At 39.0% G+C, this 19,076-nt stretch overlaps 2 protein-coding genes across 2 annotated transcripts in view; both read left to right on the top strand.

The window, feature by feature from the left end:
- Positions 1 to 19,076, top strand: part of LOC113125193 (titin-like) — a 245,017-nt gene that overhangs the window by 77,997 nt on the left and 147,944 nt on the right. Inside the window, exons 37-38 of the mRNA XM_026298523.2 lie at positions 4,057 to 4,319; positions 4,448 to 4,723. Of these exons, the coding sequence (XP_026154308.1) occupies positions 4,057 to 4,319; positions 4,448 to 4,723 (539 nt within the window). The remainder of the gene's footprint in view (positions 1 to 4,056; positions 4,320 to 4,447; positions 4,724 to 19,076) is intronic.
- LOC113125204 (uncharacterized) lies at positions 9,608 to 12,028 on the top strand. The gene is made up of 4 exons (XM_033325720.1): positions 9,608 to 9,718; positions 10,034 to 10,069; positions 10,169 to 10,429; positions 10,919 to 12,028. The coding sequence occupies exons 1-4, from the start codon at positions 9,682 to 9,684 to the stop codon at positions 11,302 to 11,304; spliced, it is 720 nt and encodes a 239-aa protein (XP_033181611.1). The 5' UTR covers positions 9,608 to 9,681; the 3' UTR covers positions 11,305 to 12,028.

The raw sequence follows: 19,076 nt of genomic DNA, 5'->3' as shown, positions 1-19,076 counted from the left end.
GAGGAGGAAGTGCGTTATTATATTAAGATATTAAGAGGTTATAGAAAACTCTTATGTGATACTGAACTAGTTTCTTGTGCACAGTTCAGTGTTTCTCTTCATACGCTGCAGTTTGAAGTTTTGCCTTGAAACAAAGTGGAAATATTTGTCAGAGGCAGAACAACAGAGTGTCAGTGCTGGATGTGAGGATGGGACACACTTTGCTCTGTGTGCTGTCGTTATTCTGTGAGTACATCACTGACTTTTACCAACATGGTTGTTTTGTAGGCAGGATATTGGCTGGTGACTGGGCTCAGTTTGGATCAGAGAGCTGTGTTCAGTCATCACACAAAGATAATGTTGCTTCATCAGCAGTGTTCATTTGATGTAAACATTATACATGTTCTACATTATTCAGCCATAGTTGTCCCTGATGACAATAGAGGGGGGATTTCAGAAAGTCGGTTTAGTCAAAACTCAGAGTAGTTTAATCCTGAGTTGAGGGAAACTCAGAGTTTGTGTTTCCAGAATCACAGATCATTTAAACTCAGAGTCAGTTACTGTGTAATTTACTAACCTGCTCTCTGACAGGTTTTCTTGAAGAAACTGAGTTTCTGTGTCTCCTTCCTGTGGAGTCTGCAGAAGTAGTAATATTCTCATTTAGTTAGTGGAGTTTGCCTGTGATTTTTCATTGTTTTTTGTGGAATAAATCTCTGACTTCTCCTGCACTTGGGTCCTTTCCCTTCATTATTTCAACACTGCTGTTGCTGTGTTGGTTTTGTTTCAGAAAATATGTTCATGCGATCAAGATTGATTTGAGTTTTGTAAAATAATTTTTTTTCATTTGTTAGACTGGTATAAAATTGAAGTCGATTTTTTTTTTATCCATGAAATATCTGATGGACATTTGAAATACTGACATATTTTTCATTTTGCAGAAGATTTTCTGATTCCACTTGTGTAATGAACTTTGATTGTGTAATGAACTTTGATGTGTAATGTGTTTGACAAACCTTTTTTCCCTGGTGTCATGGTGAATCGTTGTGTCTGACCTCCATTGATGATGACTTTTCATAGTCCTCCTGCACACTGTTAATTCAGGGTTAGTCAACTCAGAGTTCAGGGTTAAGTTTGTTAAACCTGCTTTTTGGAATAAATCCCCAGTAGTTTTATTGTGTCTGTGTTTATTCTGTATTTGTTTCTGTCAGTTTGATAATGTCTGAAGTTTCTACCTTTATTTCAGTGCTGAATCCACTCCTCTACTATGGACACGCTCAAGGTAATTACACAGTTTTACTTTAGTTTCTTTCTATTTTTTAATCAAGATGAATCTGCTTTGTTGGTCTGAAGCACATTGTTTTTTCTGTTTTATTGTTTGTTAGTGTATTTATTATTTGACTCTATGTATCCACACAGACTGTGAGTAGAACAGAGAATAAAGTGTAATATGTGATATTTCTAACTGTGTAGTGTTGTGTGGATGTTGTTGTGTTTTAGATGCTGTGCTGACCCTTGAGCCCAGCTGGTCCACTTTTTTCACTGGAGAGTTTGTTACCTTCATATGTCACATGAACGAAGGAAAAGACACTGACTGGGAATATAAAATAAACAAGGATGGTCAAGAATTTGTTCAGTATAGTTCATATAAGAGTTACTCATTACATCTTCTTTCTACAAACTACAGTGGTGTATACCAGTGCATCGGTCGCCACAATAGTTCACAGTTTACAAAACATAGTAACGAAGTGACTTTGACTGTATCAGGTAAGTTATCAGTGTTTTATTACCATGTACATGTTGATCATGACTAATAGAACTTATTTATTAATCCTGAATTTCAATTAATTAATGAATTTCACTGAAGGCAGCACGATGGATGAGTGGTTAGCACCACTGCCTCGCAGCAAGAAGGTCCTGGGTTTGCAACCTGGCCTTTCTGTGTGGCGTTTGCATGTTCTCCCTGTGCTTGTGTGGGTTTTCTCCAGGTCCTCTGGTTTCCTCCCACAGTCCAAAAACATGTATGTCAGGTTGATTGGTGACTCTAAATTGCCAATAGGAGTGAGTGTGAGTGTGTGAGGTTGTTTGTCTCTATGTGGCCCTGTGATGGACTGGTGACCTGTCCAGGGTGTACCCCTGCCTTTCACCCAAAGAGAGCTGGGATAGGCTCCAGCAGATCCCTGTGACCCTGGTTAGGAATTGTTGCATTGTAACAAATCGACTGTAGAATTTACAGTAAATACCTGGAAATAAAGTTTTGTAAAATTTGCTTTTAATTACTGTAAAAAGAATGACAGTATATTACAGGATACCTTTTACAGGGTTGTGTTGTATGTAAATTACAGCAATGTATTGTTGTTTTTACAGGAAAACAATAATTAATTGTAATCTAGTTTACAACATTATCTTGTATTCTGTTCAAATTACAGAAGTTGCCAGTAAATACCTGTGTACTTCACAATATAATATTTTGTTGTAGAATATTTTACAGTTAATTTCTGTTTTTTACATTAACAGCTTGACAAATTATACATATTGTGAAGTGTTTTGAATGAGACCTGGCTTGCTGTTAAACCAAAATTCATCAACATTGCATTTGTTTCAAATAAAACCAGAGTCAGAGCTGTAACAATTTTTTTTAAAATTAAAACTCAATTTTACAATCGCTTTCAGAACCAGAGGTTTGCATATGACTTAAGCTCAAAGCCATTCAAAGTCCATTACTCACCTGAGAAAAGAGGAGACTTGAGGACTAACTGAGTTGTTCCTCTTCTTTTGCTGAGCAGCTTTGCCATCTTGGTGCCACTGGCTGGGCTGATTCCAATGAGACGTCTGAAATCACAAAATCACATGACAAGAAACCTCTTAAGAAAACTGTGCTCACAGCTGTTTAACACAATAAACACAGCTCTAACTAATCACATGTCAAACCAAGCACAGCTCCAACCAGTCTAATTGGTGCCACAACCTAAAGACAAGTGTTTCACTACCACACCTAAAACGTTACGTAAAGTGCAGCAAGATGAACAAACTTAGCTTACTTGAGCTAAGGAAGCTGCTAAATCAGCATAGAGCTCATCCTGAATGTCACAGAAAACAATTACACACTCGGACGCAATCACATAAATGACAAATATTCTCACCTCAAAATTGTCTTCAGCGATGTGTGTTGTCACTGTGCCTTCAGAGGTGGTGTTCAAGCATGGGGCTTCCCTCTACACTAGCTAAACGATACACAGCCTCACATTCGCTTACCAATTAGATTTACGAGTTCATGTCGGTATATGAGTCCAAAGTAATAATAAATTATCTTAGGAGTAGTTAGATATTTACAGCAAAACCCGGCTCCCTTACCTCTAACAATGTTACATGCCCCACTGTTCGGCGGGCTAATGCATGCAGCTAGCTTTAGCTTCACTTAAGCTCGTTTTAGTTAACTAACTAGCTAATGTTTGCTAAAAAACACTGCAGACTGTATATACAGAATTTAACTGTTATAGCATCATCTACAATCACAGCACAGTCTGCCTGAAATTTTGCAACATGTTAATGTAGAAAAATTCTGTTAGCGACTGTAATAATTTTGGACCCATGATGCATTGCGATATACAGTTAAACTAAAATGCCAGACAAAACAAGAAGTTGCTGTAAAATTTTACTGTAGAAATTACAGCAGTTTGTTACAGTGTGGGTAGATGATGGATGTGACTTCAGGACAGTGACACTTTGCTTTAATTTGTCTTTTAAAACATGTTTTAGTAAAAAATAGATTTTATTCAGCTGAACCTGTGTTTTCCTCATTCAAACCCAAAGTATAGAAGAAAAACTAAATTAAATTGATTTATTCCCTGATGTCTAAAAGTTTTTTTTAAACCATCTGATAAAATGGTTTTTCTTGTTTTAAGTACATTTAGTATATTTCTATATGGAAAAAAAAATTACCTGACCTCAAGGTTTCTGACATATTGTGATAAGAGCCTAAATATTTGTGACATAAAACATACCCAATATTTCTCGTTTAGTATTTTTAGATAATTTCCATTTGAATAAATTAAGTTTTGTTTTTATAACAGCAGATAGACCCAGGGCCACAGTGAGACCAGGAACAACCACCATACCAGTAGGAGGCAGTGTGACACTGACCTGCTCTGTGGACGACTCTGATGGCTGGAAATATGACTGGTTCAGACGAAACTCAGGTTGTACTTTTGATCAGATCAAGACAGAGTCTACAGACAGAGAGATCAGAGTTTCAAAATTAGGAATCTACAGGTGCAGAGGAGGAAGAGGAAAACCAGTTTTCTACACTGATCCAAGTGTTGATGTCACCATTAAGATAACCTGTGAGTTTAATTATTGTGTTTGGAATAAAAAACATACTTTCCCAGTAACAATTTTAAACCTATGAAGTTTTCTCTGTTGGTTTCATATTTCTGTTTGTGTCCCAACTGGATATTTTTGGTGTGAACAGTTTCCAACATGGTCACTGTGACCCAGCAACATGACTGGCCTCAGATATTCAGTGGTGAGACCATCACTGTCAGATGTGAGATCCAGGGAGCTGGAGACACTGAGTGGGACTATGAATGGAGAACAACCAGGTCAATCACACATCGGACACACGTTAATATCTGGACCTTCACAGCTTCTGGGTCCAGCAGTGGGGACTACATGTGTAAGGGCAGACTCAGAGGGGACTGGTATTCTTCAACAAAGTGGAGTGAAGCCACCACAGTGACTGTATCACGTAAGTTTTATTTGTTATGTTTTCATCTACTGTCATGTCCACACACACAGGACACCAAGGAAAAATGCTGCTGGAGCCTCTTGAGTAACAAACTGTGGTTGTTTTCAATCTGCAGCTTCTGAAATACAAGAATTCACTGGACAATATGAAGCAAAGGACATTTTTTCATTTTTTCTGTTTCCACCAGATCAGCCCAAACCTGTCCTCACTGTGTCTCCATCATGGCTGAGGCCTGGAGCCTCAGTAACTCTGAACTGTGAGGTTGAACATCCATCTGCAGGATGGAGGTTCTACTGGTATAAGGCTGTTCCCAAACTATCAGGCGACTCCTACAGCTATGAGCTGCTACCTGGAAGCAGCAGTGGGACTGAACAGGATTCCTACATGGTTCATGGTCAGACACACACAGCAGGATATGTGTGTAGAGCTGGAAGAGGAGACCCAGTGTTTTACACTCAGTACAGTGAACTGAAGTTGGTCTGGTCTGCAGGTCAGTTTGTTTCTCTGCCCTTTTCTAAGAAGCAGATGTTTTGTCATCACCTCAGTTCATCCATGTTTTGATTCTGACCAACATGAAGTATCTGATCCTCATGTTGACTAATAATTAGCTTCATGCTAACTGGATGATTTTACATACTGGACTGGGCTGGGCTGAATTTCCTGGATTTTTCTGTCCTTTCCAGTTAATCTGCAGACATGAGGAAACAAAAGAGAGACATGAGAGTTTAACTGAAATTTTATAATGAGAACTTTTCCTCTGGATATTTAAGCTCATCCTACTGTTTATACAGATTATCAGCCATGACATGTTCAGTTAACAGAGTTTGCTCAGTGGTCTGGTTGGTGTCCAGTGTTTGAGCTCATCCTCAGTAATAAAAGATCAGAGTAGGAATACTGTATTTTGAATCTTCATGTCTGAGCTTGGTCTGATCCTTCTTTCATGTTGTCAGATGTTGATCCAGCAGCGTCTCTCACAGTGAGTCCTGACAGAGTGCAGCACTTCACCTCTGACTCTGTGTCACTGAGCTGTGAGGGAAACTCTACTGAGTGGAGAGTCAGGAGGTTTCCTGAGGACAGGTCCCTGTCATGTCCCAGCTGGACATCAATGACTGGATCCACATGTAAAATCTCCACTTCACAGTCCAGTGCTGCAGTGTACTGGTGTGAGTCTGGATCAGGAGAGTTCAGTAATTCAGTCAACATCACTTTCCATGGTAGGTTTTATTAGGTTTTAATTTTATTTCATTTTGTTACTGCATGTGAATTATTTTCAACATCCCATTACATCAATTTATTTGTGCTGAAATTATAGAGCACTGAAAAAGCTCAAGACTTGTGTCATTGAAGTGTTATTCATGATCACTTTATATAAAAAATTAAAATCCATTGCCAAATAAAATGCACAGTTAAGAATTTCTCCACATGTTTAGTCAGATTTTTATTTACAGATGATCAAACTTCAAAAGTATTGTACAATCTATAGAACATTGTAGAAGCTGTTTATTTTTTGGTAAGAAGTTTCTTTAAAGAAACAAAGTAGGTTGTGAGTCCACGAGACCAAGTTTCAGGTCTTATAATGATCCTGTAAAATAAAGAATCATCTGTTCTCATCATTGTACATCAGCCTGTTGTGAAGATCTGCAGCAGCTGATCTGACTGAAACTGTTTTCCAGATGCAGATATTATCCTGGTGAGCCCAGTCCGTCCTGTGGCTGAGGGAGACTCTGTTACTCTTGGCTGCAAGTTGAGAAAAGACAAATTAGTTTCCAGTGTGTTTTTCTATCTAAATGACAAAGTTATCCATAATAACAGCAGAGGGGAGCTGAGTATTTCTGCAGTGTCAAAGTCAGATGAAGGTTTCTACAAGTGTCAGTTCTCAGGACAAGAGTCTCCACAGAGCTGGATGTCAGTTACTGGTGAGTAGGTTGAAAACATGTCATGATTTTCTTTTTAGGTTTTGTAGATATTCTTGTCTTTCCTAAAGCTTGAAATCACCTGACTGATTTTTGTAAAAGAAATGAAGTTCATTCATATTTTATTAAATCTTGTTGTTTCCAGTAGCTGTGTCAGGAACCTCTGTGTTTCCTGTGCTGCTGATCGTTGGGCTGGTTTGTGGATTCATACTCATTGTTCTGATCGTTTTGTGTTGCTACAGACAATCCAGGGGTAAGACCTTTTTCCTCTGATCTAAGAGGTTTAAGTCCTTCATCATTTATTATGTGGATTATCAGAGGAACAACTTACAATACAAACCATGTGACATCACACGTCTTTTCTTTTTTCCAGCTCCCTGTTTCAGCAGGTTTGTACAACACTCTGTCTTCACTGTTCTCCATCTTAAAAACAGCAGGAAACATGTTTCATTATTAAATGCAACTTTGACTGATTATCACTAATATGCATTTGTATAAACTCCATGTTTCAGGTTCAGTCAAAGAGCCAATCAGAGCTCTGCTACAGAGCAAGCAGTCAGCCAGTATGAGAATCAGCCAGTATACAGCTCTCTTCTCCACGGTCAGTCCTTCATCTCGTTCTGAACGCTGCCACAGCTTTTTCTAACGCTCAGCTTCTGATCAGGAGCCGTCAGGAAATGTTTTGGTCCATTTGTGTCCAGCTTTACAGAAGTGCCCTCAGCCCCTCTGCTGCTGCTTTAACACTGTCACATGAACCCACATGTGACCTGAGGAAGCTCTTAAATCTGCCTTAATATCACAGACATGAGGGACTGATGGGACTTTGTTTTGACTCTCACTGACCTGTAGGTGATGATTGTGTCTATGAAACAGTCAGACGCCCTGGAAACACTGGAACAGGTACGGTATCAACTCTGATCAACATATGGGCAGTTTCTAATGAAAGAGTGTGTTGTTTAATACTTTCATGTGATCCTCTTAACAGGAAGACATGACAACATGAAGGAGAGCTCTGACTACTATAACATGGATCCAAACTCAACCACAGGTACATGTTTGTTAGTGTTTAAAATTTCTCTCTGAATCTAATTACATCTGATTTTAATGTAGTTTTACAATGAAAATACACGACACAGCTGTTATATTTGGTACATCATAGTTTTTATACTGAATAGATGTTTGTTTTTAGGATTTTAACTGCATTTCATGTAAAAATCTGGTTTTATTCATTTCCTTCTTCATGTAAGGTCCTGTTTTCATTATTTGTCCTATTTGTAATTATTTCCCTGACTCTGTGATTATGTGTGATTTTGTTTCAGATCCATAAAAGATCAATACATCAACAAAACAGGAATGAATATGGCTGTTTTCTTCTTGACTGCTCCTTTGTTGTTCTGCTGGTTTTAAATACCAAATGTAGCCTCCTTCCTATTCTGCCAAAGTTATAGTGTCTTTTTCCAAGTCATCAGTTTTCACAATACAACCTTTATTGGACAGAATAACAATAATAAAAAGTTAGGAGCACTGGTTTTCTGGGAAAAGCTTCATGATGGACTGAAATTTTTTTATAACTCATGCAATGTCAGGTTGTGTCCAGCAGATGTCGCCATATTTGAGTGTGTCAGAGGCTTTGACACAGTGACCTGTTTGAATAAATCTTCCCAAACCTGTCCTCACTCTGTCTCCATCATGGCTGAATCCTGGATTCTGCAGTGATGATAGTCTGATCCAAAGTGAGGACAGAAAGGAGCTGAATATCTGCTAAAATATTCTGTGGATATGTCGCTATAGTGTAATGCAAACTGTTCACTGAGCTGTGTGTATTTCTGTGCTGTCTCTAATTAGTGCTGCAGTACCACAATAAGAGAAACAGGCATTGGCTCAAACCAAGTGTCTGCTGTCAGGGCGATGACATGTTTGACACCTGCCTGACCACAGTCAGCAGCCTGAGGTCATAGGAAGCACTGAAGGTGCAAAACCTTCCTGCTTGGTTTGTTTTCTTCTGAGAAATATATAGAAAATATATTGACCGTCCACTTGTTGGCACCAGTCATTGGACTGTTCAAAAATCTTCTTTTATAAAAATGTCATTTTACAACTTTGTGTGTAAAGAGGAACTGGAAGGGGATTTTTTTTTTATGCTAATAAGAAGCTGCTTGGTCTGTTTCTTCTCAGGCCAAAGTTGCCCAACACAACCTGGTTGTTGCACACAATGGTTCAGGGTTTGGTTTAATTGATTTCCTGTTTTTGCATTTAGTTTCTGAAATCATTGTAGAAACATGAGGTAAAAGCTAAAAAAAATCTCCTTCATTGTCACTTCTGAGCATCAGTCAGAAGTTTAACTGTGTCTTGTCTGATTTTAGTCTGAGACGTTTTTCATGTTGCTGAAGACCAGACATTGCTGTTTGTTCTGTTTCCCATGAACTGAATGAGACAGCCCAGTATGCAGCTTCACCTAAAGAGGTGTACTGGACCTCAAATAAAGATTGGATGATTATTCTTTGTACAGCCTGATCTGTCCTTTGGAGTGTGTTCTTGTCTTATTTGGTTACGGAACCAAACCACACAGTGATGGACGAGCAGTGAAAAGACTCCCCTGTACCACCAGCTTCTGGGGCAGTTTGGACTTTTTGAGTAGACACAGGGAAAACATCCTCTGCTGTGCCTTCCTGATGATGGTGCTGATGTTGGACATCCACTTTAGTTTGTGGAAAATTGTGGAGCTCAGAAAGTTGAAGGTCTCCACTTGTTATCCACTGACAAGGTAAAGCGTACGTCTTCCTGTAGTTGATCAGAGACCTCTATATGTGTCCAACTCAAATATGCTGCTGAAGTGTTTGCTATGTATTTACATATTTTAACAGGAACTGTGTAATAAGACTAATAATAAATATATCGTGTGTGTGTGTCCGTGTGTGTAAAAGTCATGAGCTCATACTGATGTATCACTTCCTTTCACCCACAGGTCTTGGTTTGTCCTCATGTATTTTCAAGAATTAAAGTGGAAACATTTTCAGATGCACAGTGTCAGTGCTGCATGTGAGGATGGGCCACACTTTGCTCTCTGTGCTGGGGTTATTCTGTGAGTACATCGACATTTGTCTCTTTAAATGCTGCACGACGTGTTTTAGTGGTTTGTTCAAAGTGTGAACAGGGAAGCTGTGTGGTGACAGCAAACACGTGACACTGCTGATGATTCAAAAGTGTATACTGTTTATCATTGTTTTTAAAAATGTTTTCATTCAGCAGGATCTTAGTCACTGAGTGACTTTATAGTGGAGGACTGTGTTGTGATAATGTTGATGGAAATGTGATAACTGATTTCTAGATTATCCAAACATTCATCCACTGGGCGTGTTTTTCTTTCTTTTGTCTAACATATGAATCTGTGTTGTAGTGCTGAATACAAACCTCTACTGTGGATACACTCAAGGTGATTGCACAAATTTCCTTCTTTCCTGTGTTCACCCCCAAAAAATCATCACTGTAGTTTGTCCTTTTTCTTTTAATTGGGTTTTTGTGATCATTCCAGATGTGGTGCTGACTCTTCAGCCAAACAGATCTGTTTTTTTCAGTGGAGAGATTAACTTTACAATTGAGATGAAAGTAACAATGCAAAACTGCAACTACAGCATTCACAGGAAAGATGAACAAGTTGTTTCCTGTGGCATCAAAAAGTCCTGTTCACTTAAGATACAGAAGAACCACAGTGGTGAATATTGGGCCACCGTTCATCACCAGAGCACAAATGTTATAAAAAAACTGAGCAACAAAGTGAATCTGACTGTATTAGGTAAGTCATGAATTTGTTCAATACCAAGTTTATCGTCATATAAAACTTAACTCATCAATGTACCAGGTTGGTGTGATCATTTATACATAACGTGATCATTTTGAAATTAGATTTTTTTGTTTGTTTTTTAATTTGATAATGTGATTATACATTATACACAAAACAGAGGTAGTGCATAGAAGCGATACACATTGCATCAACTGACAGTGTTAACACAGTTACTATATTAGAAGTATGACACAAATGTGTGAGAGCTCCTGGCCCCTAACAACGATGTGCATTTGTGCTATATTCAGTGATGGGTGGAGATGGTTTCTCATCACACTGCAAATGTTCAGTTAGTATATTTAAAACACTTAAAACACATCTGGAGGTACTGTTACTTTAAAAAAGAAAAAATAAGCAGGGTAGAGACATTGTACATGATGTTCTAAGAAGAGTCACAGTCACACAGCAGGTTTTCATCCTGAGAAAATCTGTTTCCACCAGATCAGCCCAAACCTGTCCTCACTGTGTCTCCATCATGGCTGAGTCCTGGAACCTCAGTAACTCTGAACTGTGAGGTTGAACATCCATCTGCAGGATGGAGGTTCTACTGGTATAAGGCTGTTCCCAAACTATCAGGCGACTCCTACAGCTATGAGCTGCTACCTGGAAGCAGCAGTGGGACTGAACAGGATTCCTACATGGTTCATGGTCAGACACACACAGCAGGATATGTGTGTAGAGCTGGAAGAGGAGACCCAGTGTTTTACACTCAGTACAGTCCAACTAGGTTTGCCTGGTCTGCAGGTCAGTATATAAATTATTTTTCTGTCACCAATCATATAATTAATTCTCGTGTTTTCTCATATTTGGATTATTATAATAAATAAGGTAAATGATCATTGTTAGCACTCCTGTTACCATGCATCCCCTTCCTGTTTCTTCCTGTTTAAGCCTTGGCATATATCAGTAAGAATTTGAGCCCTTGTAGACACAGCAGATACATAGCAGGTTTAATTCTTTACTTTATAGTCATACAGGTGTAGAGGCAGACAACAACAAGGCAAACATGGCTGGTAAAAGTTGGTCACTTCCTTTACTCACAGTGGTTAAAGAGAGCCTGAATTAATGATGGAGCACCAACTAATGAGAAAGCATTATCTGGGTTGAAAGTTGGGACGTGCTGTGCTGTTTATAGTGTGTTGATCCCCTTATTAAACACTTTTCCACGGACTTGGTGTCACTGAGCTGTGAGGGAAACTCTAATGACTGGAGAGTGAAGAGGTTTTTTAAAAAGAGCCTGTCAAAGTGTAATGACTGGGGGACAATGACTGGATCCACGTGCAAAATCAACCAGTTAACAGTGAAAACTGCAGTGTACTGGTGTGAGTCTCCGCCACATCATTACAGCAATGCAGTCAACATCACTGGACAGAGTAGGTTTTAAATAATGTATGGTTTATCATTTTTAGTCATTCTGTTATCTTGCTTCATCTTTAGGATTTAAATGTTCATGTAGTGATGTGTTGAAGAGCAGCTTGAGCCTAACATGATTTTAGTAAGAACAGATAGTAATTACAATATTTATTAGTATAGGCATGAAAAATGCAACCACAAGGGGGAACAATCCAGTGTCTTCATGTGCCGGTCCCAAGTCCAGGTAAATGCAGAGGGTTGTGTCAGGAAGGGCATCCGACATAAAATTTAAGCCAAATCAAACATGCGAATCACAAATACGACTGGACCACTGGTGCTGTTGACCTACAGGGTGCCAGTGGAAATTGGACTACTGTTGGTCGAAGCAGGAGAGGAGGAAGGCGTGTTCGTACGCAAAGAGAGAAGAGGAAGGGCAGGAGTGTAGGACTTAGAGTAGGGACTTTGAATGTAGGGACTTTGTCAGGGAAAACTAGAGAGTTGGTTGATATGATGGAGAGAAGAAAGGTGGATATCTTGTGTGTTCAGGAGACCAGGTGGAAACGTAGCAAGGCCTATAGATCAGGAGCAGGGTTCAAGCTGTTTTATCATGGTGTGAATGGAAAGAGGAATGGAGTAGGAGTTATCCTGAAGGAGGGTTTTGCTAGGAATGTTCTGGAGGTGAAGAGAGTGTCAGATAGGGTGATGAGTCTGAAGCTGGAAGTTGAAGGTGTGATGTTGAATGTTGTCAGTGGTTATGCCCCACAGGTAGGATGGGAGTTAGAAGAGAAGGAGAAATTCTGCAGGGAGATGGATGAGATGATTCAGGGTATCCCTAGTGGTGAGAGAGTGGTGATTGGGGCAGATTTCAACGGACATGTTGGTGAGGGAAACAGAGGTGACGAGGAAGTGATGGGTAAGTTTGGTATGCAGGACAGGAATGCAGAAGGACTGATGGTGGTAGACTTTGCAAAAAGGATGGAAATGGCTGTAGTGAACACATTTTTCCAGAAAAGGGAGGAGCATAGGGCGACATATAAGAGTGGAGGCAGGAGCACAGAGATGTTTCAACCTCACAGACGTTTCAACCTGAAAGATCAGTGACTGCAAAGTAGTGGCTGGGGAGTAGTGGAGGCCAGGCTGAGGTCAGAAGTGAGTATTTGTGAGCAGCAGTATGGTTTCATGCCAAGAAAGACTGGAGCTGAACATCTCTGCAGTGTCAAAGTCTGATGAAGGATTTTATAAATGTAAAGTAATGAAAAAGTCAGCACAGAGTTGGGTTTCTGAAAATGTGAGTATAATAAAAACATTTATTTATTCATGTGTATTTATGTGGATGTGCTGTTATATATTGGTGTGTATTTATGTTTAAGTGTATTAATATTTGTATGTATATTATTTGTTCCACCAGTGTCCAGACCTGGAGTCTCATCATTTCTTGTGCCATTGTTCACTGGGTTGGTTTGTGGAGTTTTCCTGATTATTCTCCTGATGCTGTTGTTTTGCTATAAAAAGTCAAAAGGTGAGTTTTTTTCTTTTAATTCACTAAAACCCCAAAATCCCAGATGTGTCGTGATTTAATTCCATGTCCTGTAATAATAAACAGAACCATGTTTTTATTGATTCACACTTTATCAGGTTGGTCCAACTGTCTTCACTCATTGGGAATAAAACAACAGTACAGTACATGTTCCTTATTCAATCTGTTCTGTCTACTACACAGGTTGGGGGCCCACCAGGTCCCAGAGCACCAATCAGAGCCCTGCTATGGACCACATGATCAACCAACAGGAAACTCAATGCACTGAATATGCTTCTGTCAATGGTCAGCCTGTTATATTATCATATACTGTTAACTCTAACATTAACATTTATGTTTTTGGTTTACTGATCTGGAAGATTATGAAAATGATTTAATGGGATTCAAATAATTATTGACTTTATTTCCTGTAGATGATACTTGTCTCTATGAATCAGTCAAAAGCCCTGAAGGTGCTGAAAATGGTACAGTATTCACCTTTTAGTTAACATGGAGAAGTCAGAAAGGATGTTAGTGTAAATGACTGATTCTCTCTGTAATAATAAAATCTATATTTCAGATGAATCCAGTGAAGTCACATACTCTTTGATTGAGCTTAAAAATGTTGCTAAGAAGGGTGAGTATGTTATCCTATGTAAGAGCCACATGCAGCAAATAGAAACTAGTTGAGATGCTGTTGTTGTCCAGCAGGGACTAAATAAATCATGTGATTGTTCTAACAGAGAAGACAAATGAAGCAGAGGAGAGCTGTGTTTACTCTGAGGTGAAGACTGGATCAGCTGCAGGTACGTGTCATTACATCACTGACTCAGACTGCTGAAGCTTCATATCAGCACAGAGAAACTTTAAACCCATTTTTACACAAATGAGGACTGTGGATGTGATGAGCCATCACTGACACTGAACGCTCTTTAGGAAGGGATCTTGTAACGTGCAGGTGTGAACAGGAGGGAAGATTAGAACAAGCAGAACCTGTTTCATTGTCATATGAGAACCTGATGTTGTTTTAAAAGAGAAGAGCAGACCACATGTTGTTATTGTCTTTATTCTGCCTCTTTGTCCGTCCACATGTAACTGTTGTTCAAATAAAAGTTGAAAAATGTCTTTTGTTTTAGATGATAACCAGCTGTACGCCCAGGTACGCTCCCACAATAAAGCTAAAGCCAAGAAAAAGAAAAGTAAGTAAAACCTACATCCACCTGAAGATGTTATTGTCCAACAATATATTTCAGTATTTGTAAAATGGATTCATTTTAGCAATTTTATGTTTATTTTGATGATATCATCATTTTTCTTTCCATTTTCTTAAATTATTACTTGAAATTCCTCCTGTCAGATTATTATTATGGCCTTTTCCAACTAATATGATCATCTGTTCACATCTTGTGCTTTGTGCTGTGCAGAGTAAATTGAAATGTCACATTTGAAACTAATCTATTTTGAACTGTGTTTACAGGGAAACCAAGTCCTGAGGATGAAACTGTTTATTCTGAAGTCAGAACAGGAGCAGCTGTTGGTAATAATGCAGTGAAAACATCATTTTGTAATCATTTATTTACAGAGGTAAATGAGAATTAGAAATTAGAAAGCCTCTTTTATTTTTGAGTGACCCTATATTTAAATAAATAAGGTATTTATGAAAAAAAAGTGGAATGGATGACAACATGAAAAACCACATCTTTATTTTGACAATATTTGCAGCTTTTATACTGTAACCATTATATACACATCTGCTCTGCAAATATCACAGTATTTTGTACAGTTAATCTACAAGTAGCTCATTTAAAGGAAATGCATCATAGTAATTTAACCCTCTGTTGTAGCTGACAGGGAGACGACACATTATCACCTATAATAGTTTAAATGTTCCCATTTAGTGTTTATCTACTATAGTTATGTTTTATTGTTAGTTTTTAAGTTTAAATGCAGCTACAATATGTTAATTTTCCTCTGCCATTGTAAAACGTATATAACAGGTAGTGTCTGTATTTATTTTCACCGGGATGAAGTAAACAACGTTTGTCCTATGGTTTATTCTAATTTTGCATATATGTGATGTTTTTGTTTCTTATAGTGACCCTACAGTGTGAAATAGATTTATCTGTTCATGTTCAATTTATATCAGCTCATAGTGAAAAACTGGATTTATTATTGTGATCTACATTTTAAAGGAATAGTTTGTGATGTTTCCAGTTGGTGTTAAAACAATGTTGAGGGATATTTATGTCTGTGAGAACAGGTTTCAGTCATTGTCACTTCTACTCTCCACACTGATCCTGAACGTCCATCTTCGGTCCCCAATGGTCCCCTGCCCTGCTTCTTTTCTGACTAACCCTTTACCCACTGCTGATTACCTGGATCAGGTGTGTTCAGCCAATCAGAAGCTGGAAGATACCATCTCAGATGAAGGTGGAAGTTAGAAAAGACAAAATGCATTGATATGTTTCATCCTGGACCTTCACTTTGAGTCGGAGATCAGGATCAGGGAAGATGATCACCTTTTGTCAAGGTGAACCTGTATTTGAGTTTGTTTAAGACTTGATCAGTGGACGGGGACCAGGCAAAGTTTGATTTACTAGAGGTGAGGTGGTGAAATGGAGCCGCCAAGGTGCTAATTAGAAAAACTAGCAAAACCCTGGAACCTCTGAAGTTGGTTGTGGTTTTCTTAGGGGTCGGTCATTCACTAACTTCAGCTCCTCTGGCTGGATCCATCTCGATATGTACTGAATGAAACATGACAGACTGGGAGTGGAATGAAACTATCATACAGTTGTTGGTTACTGAGAGCCTGTACCTGGATTATGGATACAAGGGATTCCAGAGGGATCTGTATCTGATGAACCAGGTCCCTGTAATGAAGTTTGCATCAGCCCCAGAATCAATAAATAACCAGAATAATATGATGGTTCTTGATGCTGAGCGTTACCTTCATCAATTATCAGAGAGCAGGTGCCGTGTTCCAGCACTGATCCTGATCTTTTACCAGACAAGCCCACACGGTCTGACCAGGTTTGCCACAGAAGATGCACAGCTTCAGGATCAGACACTGCTCTCTTTCCTCTGAGAGACTCTCCTCTGGGAGGCTACTTAAGTTTCTGCTCCTCCTTCCATGACTGCCCTGATCTCTGACTCCTGAGCTCCCCCATGTGTGGAGATGGAGTACTGATGCTTGGAACCAGCCTCCTCGGTTTTGGAGTCCAGAAAGACTGGGTCCCCTCATTCCTCTGTCTGTGGCAGGTGTTGAGGGAACTAAGAAAGTCAAGAGGGTGAAGGTGAAACTCTTGGTCAGGACAGGACCAAAAATCAGTCTTGTGGTGAGTGACAAGGCAAAAATATGAAAACACAGGAGGCAAAAACAGGCAATGACAAGCAGGATGAGACAAGAGGTAAAACGACACACTGGACAATTAGACACAGGTTTCAGTAAACAGGTAAAGAGTGTGATCAAATCAGTACAGAGAGGGAGAGACCAAAACAGGGAGTCATATCGGCGTCCACCCAGCTGCTCCAGTGCTTCATGTGTCTGCTGTGGAGGCGTTCAGGGACCATAATGACTGTTGGTCAAAACACAATTATTTTAAGACACCAGTGTCTGATGGCAGGGCTGTGGCAAATAAGGAAATTGTTTGACTTTAGCGTTTGCTATTGTTTTCTACATGTTCATGTTGACCACAATATAATAATTAATGCTGAGAGAGGCAAAGTGTCCTTTGAACATACTAGTTCTGGTGAATGCACAGTCTATGTTTGTGCTATTGCAGTAACACATCTCTGTGGTGTGAAAACAAACTGTGGTTATTTTTAAGTGACAAGTTGTGGTGTTTTTCTTGTCAGTGTAGCTGTGAAAAATAACTTGATGGGGAACATCACACATCACACTATGTGTCCAGCCCAAATATGCTGCTACGTTATCTGTGAAATGTAGCTGTACCATTTCTACTTTGTGTTTTATTTGACAACACAATTAATGTTCTAACTCACATTAAAAAGTCAGAAGCAGAAACACTAAGAAAACAGAGGACAGAGAGGAGGAAACAGGGAGAGAGACAGACATAAACACACAGTCTGGACACTTGGTCACTTTAATCTTGGTCTAACTACAACTGTATGTGTTATACTGCAGTTTAGCTTATATTCTATATATTTAGCAGATGAATTACTTATTAGTACCTGTGGGGATTTACTGTTGATTTATACAGGTGGTACTTTGTCTCCAGCTGGCATCTTGATAAACTTTGTACCTTTGTGAATTCAGTTTCCTCCTTATAATAATCAGTTATGGCCTGTTCCATCATATTTTTATTTGGTTCTATATTTTCTCTTTTGTAAAAAGAGTCGACTTAATTTGTAGCTGCAGTGTCTGAGCAGGAAGTGTAACCATGACAATCAAGTGTGTGGTCAAACCCAGAAGTGTGACTTTGGTGGAACAGAGAAGGAAGCAGAGTTGATCGAATGATAAATTAAGAAAACTGATGTGATACTGAACTAGTCTCTTGTGCACAGTTCAGTGTTTCTCTTCATACGCTGCAGTTTGAAGTTTTGCCTTGAAACAAAGTGGAAATATTTGTCAGAGGCAGAACAACAGAGTGTCAGTGCTGGATGTGAGGATGGGACACACTTTGCTCTGTGTGCTGTCGTTATTCTGTGAGTACATCACTGACTTTTACCAACATGGTTGTTTTGTAGGCAGGATATTGGCTGGTGACTGGGCTCAGTTTGGATCAGAGAGCTGTGTTCAGTCATCACACAAAGATAATGTTGCTTCATCAGCAGTGTTCATTTGATGTAAACATTATACATGTTCTACATTATTCAGCCATAGTTGTCACTCATGACAATAGAGGGGGGATTTCAGAAAGTCGGTTTAGTCAAAACTCAGAGTAGTTTAATCCTGAGTTGAGGGAAACTCAGAGTTTGTGTTTCCAGAATCACAGATCATTTAAACTCAGAGTCAGTTACTGTGTAATTTACTAACCTGCTCTCTGACAGGTTTTCTTGAAGGAACTGAGTTTCTGTGTCTCCTTCCTGTGGAGTCTGCAGAAGCTGTCAGACCGTTTCATTTCCTCAGTCATACAGTTCATGTTGAAGTGTTGATCAGAGCACATTCATTTTCAGACGTTTGCACCAGGAGAAGCAGATAAAATCCTGATTAGACAGTAGTTAATAATTTATCTTTACTGATGTGATTGTATTTATGATCAGTCAGTCAGTGATCTTTCCTCCACAGTGTGGATTTATCCTTAGTTCAGTATAAACTCTGTAGGCTGCCCTCTTCATTTATTACACTGACACTGAGTAGATTGGCCTATTAGAACAACTGTGATTTCACTTGATTTCAGTTGTGTAAAATACTTTTCTTCATTGGTCAGACTGATGTAAAATTAAGTTTTAGCTCAATTTTCTATCCCTGACATATCCAATGGAAAAATGAAAAAACTGTTATACCTATTTTTCATTTCGCAGAAGATTTTCTGATTCCACTTGTTTCACCTTTTTTTCCCTGTTGTCATGGTGAATCGTTGTGTCTGACCTCCATTGATGATGACTTTTCATAGTCCTCCTGCACACTGTTAATTCAGGGTTAGTCAACTCAGAGTTCAGGGTTAAGATTGTTAAACCTGCTTTTTGGAATAAATCCCCAGTAGTTTTATTGTGTCTGTGTTTATTCTGTATTTGTTTCTGTCAGTTTGATAATGTCTGAAGTTTCTA

This window comes from Mastacembelus armatus, chromosome 18 (genome assembly GCF_900324485.2).
Source record: "Mastacembelus armatus chromosome 18, fMasArm1.2, whole genome shotgun sequence".
Lineage (NCBI taxonomy): Eukaryota > Metazoa > Chordata > Actinopteri > Synbranchiformes > Mastacembelidae > Mastacembelus > Mastacembelus armatus.
This window is presented reverse-complemented; position numbering and strand designations above follow the sequence as displayed.